Below are 6274 nucleotides of genomic sequence, written 5' to 3'. Positions count from 1 at the left end.
TTTTTTTTTATGGAAAAATAAAATTTTTTCAATAACAATTAAACTCAAATTAAATCTATTAAACAATTTATTTATTAATTAATTTATTTCAATTTAATATTTTAAGATTTTAAATCAACTTAAAATTTTCAATATATCATTATTTCTTCAGAAATAAACGTATTAATCATGAAATTTATCTTCAAACTTGATCAAACTTTAAAATTAGAAAAAATTTAAACCGCTATAATTCCGAAGATATTAATTTTTATTTAACGAATTAATGATCATTAGAAACATAGAATTTTATTCTTTAAAATCTTTTTTTATTTATCTTGATACGACTTCCTGTTTTTGAGATATCGTCGTGTAAAGAAAAGGATAATTTTTAACCATTTACTCTTTCTATCCTTGTCATTTATTTGAATCTCTCACTCGTGCCTCGTCGTACTGACCTATTTCAAACTTCAGACAAGCGATTCCTGGAAGAATGTATGCATTTCCAGGAAAAATGTAGGTCCATTTATAATCTTTACACTGTTTTAAATGCTATGGACACTTTGAATTCTGCTATCTCAGCAATCGATTGAGATATTGAGATGAAACAAAAAATGACTTCAAAAGCATGATATTCTCTATTTTCTGAGTAAGTTTTGAGAATAAAATTGTTACTTTTTTCACATTTTTTTTATGTGAAAGTTTTATATAACTTTTATATAACTTTTTTATATAACTTTTTAAGTTTTTGTATAACTTTGCATAATGATCTATAAGGTATATAGAAACTTAAATTTATTTAATATAATTATATAATAAAAAAAATAATAAATATATGAAATAAAGATAAATGTTAAATATTTTAATGCTGCACATTGCAATACTATTAAGTTATGTTACATTTATTTATGTAGAGAAATTTGTTTGCATTTTTTATGAATTTTTAATAGTTAGTAAACAATAAAGTTGTTAATACAATTATTTTATTTTTGCTTGAAGAACTCCTTTTTTTTTTATCTCTATATAATAACATTCTCAATTAATTATATCAATTTCAACTATTGTCAGAGAATTTTATATTTCTTTATATTCTTTCTTTATATTTCTGTGAATACGAAGCTTTCACCATACTTTCATAACTTTCGCATAAAATATATCAAATTTTGTTGTTTAAATTTATTATTATTAACAAATGAGTTTGAACAAAATTATATCAATTATAATATTAATAATAATATTTCTAAAAATTTAATGATTATATTATATTATAATAAATTACAATGTTAGTAATATAGTAAATAGCAATTGCATTGATGAATAAAATTAAGTGTTTTAATGATATCAATAGTAATAAAATTTGATGCTTATAATATGAAAATGCGGTTGAAGACCATTTGCTGAAAAATCATTCTTATTTGTGTCCACCGACACAGTCGACAGTTTTATTATTTCAAAAATTTAATAGATTACTTATAAAATAACATATAATTATAATAATTATTAATGATTCTGATATCCCTTTATGAGATAATAAAAATATTAATGAATTGTATATTACAATAAATTATTTTCTTTGACATAAAATTGAAACGAGAATTTATTACTACTTTATGATAAAATTTCTATTTACCATATAAACATCAATAAATAAACATAAAGCGAATTCAAAATCCATAATAAGCAACGATACAAAAGTTCAAACTAAAATATGAATATTCATACATATGTGAAATAAGATCAACACAAAAACCTGTTGTTTAATATCGTCAGATAATTATATTTTATATTTTCTGTTTATAAAAAAAAATAAAGATTATCTTGAGCTTGACTGTATTTAATTTTCCTATTCGATAAAAAATTTCCAATACTATTATTTTAAAATATTTATAAAATAAATATAAATTATATATACAATATAATAATAAATATAAATAAAAATTATATAATTGTTAAAGAAAATATCTGTAAATTCTGAAACAAACACTGTTTGGAAAGAAATTAAACATTGAAACAATGATTTGTATTATCGTATATAAAATAGTTCAATATTGTGTCTTTGGGTTTACACCATTTATTGTTTTGATAAGACTATATACCTGATATCTTTCGATAGGGAATACTTTGTGTGAACTTACCTGGACATCGCTACTCGCGTAGTCTCCACTTTCTCGAGAAGCTCTCGAATGTGTAAGTGGTATGATGGCCGGTGGATTATTGTGACCTTGTGGCACAATAAGCCCTCGCATTGTCGATGTTGCTCCTTTCCTAGAGCGATCTCGTGGGAGGCTAATGTCTCCGGCAGTTCGAAGCGAAATAATTCCCTCACTTCTGTTCTCGGGCTTCAAATTTAGCGTGAAACATACTCTGAAATGAGATAAATAATATTTTTAATTTTTTGATCGATGTAAATATAAGATCGATAAAAATATATCTAAAAAAATTGAAAATATAATTTATTAATAGTGACTAATAATCTTTATAATATAATAAATATAATAATCTCGTTCAAAAATATTGATTTTGTATTATAAAATGTATTACTTTTTATAGTTATTTTTATAATTTTTTAATGAAAGAAAATGTATAAAAAATTGTTGGAAAAAATTATTTTTAAAATATAATTTAATAAAATTAAGAATAAGAAAGTTTTAAAACTTTCACTTTCTGTAATATTTTATATTTAAAATGTGAAGATTTTTTGAAACAAATATTCTATAAAATATTTTATATTATTTGATTTCGAAAAATAATATTTGATATTAAACGTTTAATATTTAATTAAATAAAATATTACGAGAGAAATAATATAGAATTTATTAGGAAAGTAAAACTTTGAAATATTGATGTAAATTTATATCAAGATTTTCAATAAAATAGTCTATAAATATACATCGTATAAGCATGGACACGTAATTATAATTCATTTTTATCAAACCAATAACAAGCGTTTATTATGAATTCAATGTTTTTATTCATACTTAAAATATAGATAATTTACTCCAATAAATCTAACTTTTTATTTCTGATTTATTCTGTCATAAAATTTTATGTAACATTAAATATTAATTTCATAACAATAGAAATAATACTCATAATTATTTATTCCATATTAAGTATTTTGTTATATTTATGTGCTATGTCAACCACATGGCATTATGTTGTTCTTTTTTAAATCTTCTTTTCTTTTTCTCAAGTATCCTATTCTAACTTTACTTTCTCATAAATGAACGTCACGTCCTCATAAACGATCCAGGGTTGGTCGAGAGTTAAAAATATATTTGTTGTATTTTACCTTCCATTTTGTATAGTCGCAGTTGGCACTGGCCCGCCACTTGCCCCCATAAGGAAATCTTCGGGATCTGACTCATATGGTGGTTCGTCATACCAATGTTGACCTCCAGGACCCAAGCCCAATCCTCCTCCACAACGTGCATCTTCATCGTACATATAAGTGTCATCTGGATATTGAAAATAAAATTTATATTTTCTTAAACAATTAAAATAGAATTTTTTATCTTTTAAGATCTTGTATTTTCAAATGTATATTATTGTATATTAAATTACATTATAGTAATGTAAAGTAATTATGATTTAAACAGAACATTTTACTAATATTTCCAAACTTTTTATTAATATTTCGTATTTTAATGATTGTAGTAATTGTTTTATAATAATTTTTGATTTTATTGAGAATAATAGAACAATATTTAAAAATTTTTAATTTCTTTATAATAAATAAATTTCAATTTTTTTTAACGAAATATCCATTGTAAATCTATTATATTATATAGATACTGAAACTTTATCTGTAATTATATTATACAGAGGTATTATATCTAATTAAATCATGAAATTATCTTATGACTGAAATTTAACAAGGATTTATTATGAACGCTTCAATGTTCTTGTTCATATTTAAAATATGAATAATTTACTTCAATAAATTTAATTTTTTATTTCTTATTTATTCTATCATAAAATTTTATGTAACATTAAATATTGATTTCATAACAATAAAAATAATATTTATTTATATATTTATTTTGAACATGACATCTACATATTTAGAACGTGTTAATTATTAAAGTGAAAAAAAAAATTAATAAAAAATATTTAAAATTAGAATTAGAATTGGGATATCCATGATCATTGATATTAAAAAATAAAAATACTGAAATAAAAAATTATTTACGAGATGCATTCCATTAATAGGGATACTCTTGTCTCCCTATTAAATAGAATATAGAATAATAGTAACTACTATTCAAATATTTGTTTTAGCTTTTAAAATAGATCTTCCAAAGCTATTCTATATTAACATTCTGTACATGCAATTTTCAAACATACATTTCAAATTCATCTTTCATCATCAATTTCATTCTTCCATTTACGTAAAGAAAAAAAGTTCAATCAATAAAATACGGATTAAATGCTTCTTATTCTTTCATTATTCTTATTCTATTCTTCAGTAGGAACTTCCTCTCGAAGAGAAATCGCATGGTCTTTCTTTCCTATAAAGTGTAGCGTGTGGCGCTAATGCGTGGTAATTCGAGACGCGAGAAGACCTCGAGTGGCGTTGGTGAGAAAGGCTGGGCGAAATCAAGCGTCTGAGGATCGTGCACGTGCGTGTGGGCGCGAGAAAAAACGGGGGGATCGGGAAAAGCGAGCCAGCGGAGAAAGCAGTCGACGGTTGTTGACGATAACGAGATTAGCCTGCACATAGAAGGGGCTTCGTAGCGTGGCGGTGCTATTGCCTTCGTCGGCGATGCAATCGCAAATAAAACTCCCCCAGTCAGTGATAAATCGGTAATACGGAATTTAAAGGATATCCGAAACATTACTCTTGATATTTTATTTGATCCTCTTTATGGCATTCTGTACAGGATGTTTCAGAAATAGGTGGCCGGACTTTAGTAGACCGGCGTTTTATTGTGCTCGAAGATGAATCGTAGATAGAATTGGAAATTTTTTATTTTCAAAATGTACAGATGGTCACGAAAGTATTTATAAGGATAAGGTAATTTATTTAATTTGAAAATTCGTGTATATGTAGAGTGTAATGAGTAGTGAAGAAAGTTTTTTTTTAATTGAAAATATTTTTTAAATATGTGTAAATTAATTTTCAAATTTAAATTTTCAATCTCTTGGATGTAATTTCATTAATATTTTGGAAATGTTTTTTTACAATAAAATAGAACAATTAAATCTTACTATTAAAACTTAGATATTTTATAACTGCAATGTTAGCCAGAAGAAAAAAATGAAAAAATTTCATTCTTTCAAATATTTTATAAATCAAAAATATTGCGCATATTTATAATATTTCATATGAAACAGAATTGTTTATTATTTAAACTTACATAAAGTTTATCGAAAACTTTTTTATTTATTTCGAAATTTTGCAAAATTTTACATATTTATATCAGATTAAAAACAATTTAATAATCATTGAAGAAAATAATAAATTTTAATTGTTTTGAATTATAAAATGTTTTAACATTGAAATATTAATTTTAATTAAAAATGATAGCATAGAATTACGAACAATATCAATTTTATATTAGAAGTAAATATTGCAATAAAACAAATCATTCTTACATCGAATATGTCATAATAAATTAGTTTGTTTAATTTAAATATTTCATAATTGAATAAGTGTATAGAAATTTTCTAAAATGAATTTTTTTGTGAACAAAGGCCACTATAATATACAAGAGAAAATGCTATAATAAAGTATTTAATACAATGGTAATAAAGATCAGGATACGGAAAAGATTGATACGAAAAAAGAGAACGAATATTAATTGAAGAAAGAAAGAAGAATATATGTAATTATAAAAATATATATAATTATAAAAATTCTTATTTCAGTAAAAAAACTATTTTTACATTTTGTAAAAAATTTATATATGCATACAAAAATAATGATTTTTATATCCAATTTTATGTTTGTTATGTTTGTCAATAAATTAATTTCTCATTTTTAGATTATTTATTTTCCAAAGTAAGAAAGAAGAATATTTTATATTAGCTTTTTTTTTATTGTTACAAATTAAATAATTAATAGTTCTTATATTTTTCTGTTTATGAAATGCAATTACGAATGCAATTATGAAATGTAAGATAATTTATTTAAATATTGAATGAATAATAATAAAAACAAAAAAATTGGATTATTACACAATATCTTAATAATGCAAAATAAGAAATTCGATATATCAGAAATTTTTGAATATTTTCAACAATCCATAAAATATATTATTACAGAAATAAGTCATTTCTATTTTTTTTTTTCTTG

The 6274-nt window shown here is 22.9% G+C and overlaps 1 protein-coding gene across 3 annotated transcripts in view; it reads right to left on the bottom strand.

The window, feature by feature from the left end:
- Positions 1-6274, bottom strand: part of LOC102674833 (SAM and SH3 domain-containing protein 1-like) — a 487706-nt gene that overhangs the window by 10840 nt on the left and 470592 nt on the right. For all 3 annotated transcript variants that reach the window (XM_006617353.2, XM_006617352.2, XM_006617354.2), the window contains exons 9-10: positions 3269-3434; positions 2112-2340 (exon numbers count right to left, since the gene is read on the bottom strand). In XM_006617353.2, the coding sequence (XP_006617416.1) occupies positions 2112-2340; positions 3269-3434 (395 nt within the window). The remainder of the gene's footprint in view (positions 1-2111; positions 2341-3268; positions 3435-6274) is intronic.

The sequence above is a fragment of the Apis dorsata genome, unplaced genomic scaffold (genome assembly GCF_000469605.1).
Source record: "Apis dorsata unplaced genomic scaffold, Apis dorsata 1.3 scaffold_303, whole genome shotgun sequence".
Lineage (NCBI taxonomy): Eukaryota > Metazoa > Arthropoda > Insecta > Hymenoptera > Apidae > Apis > Apis dorsata.
The sequence above is the reverse complement of the archived record's forward strand: the minus strand, read 5'-3'. Positions and strand labels throughout refer to the sequence as shown.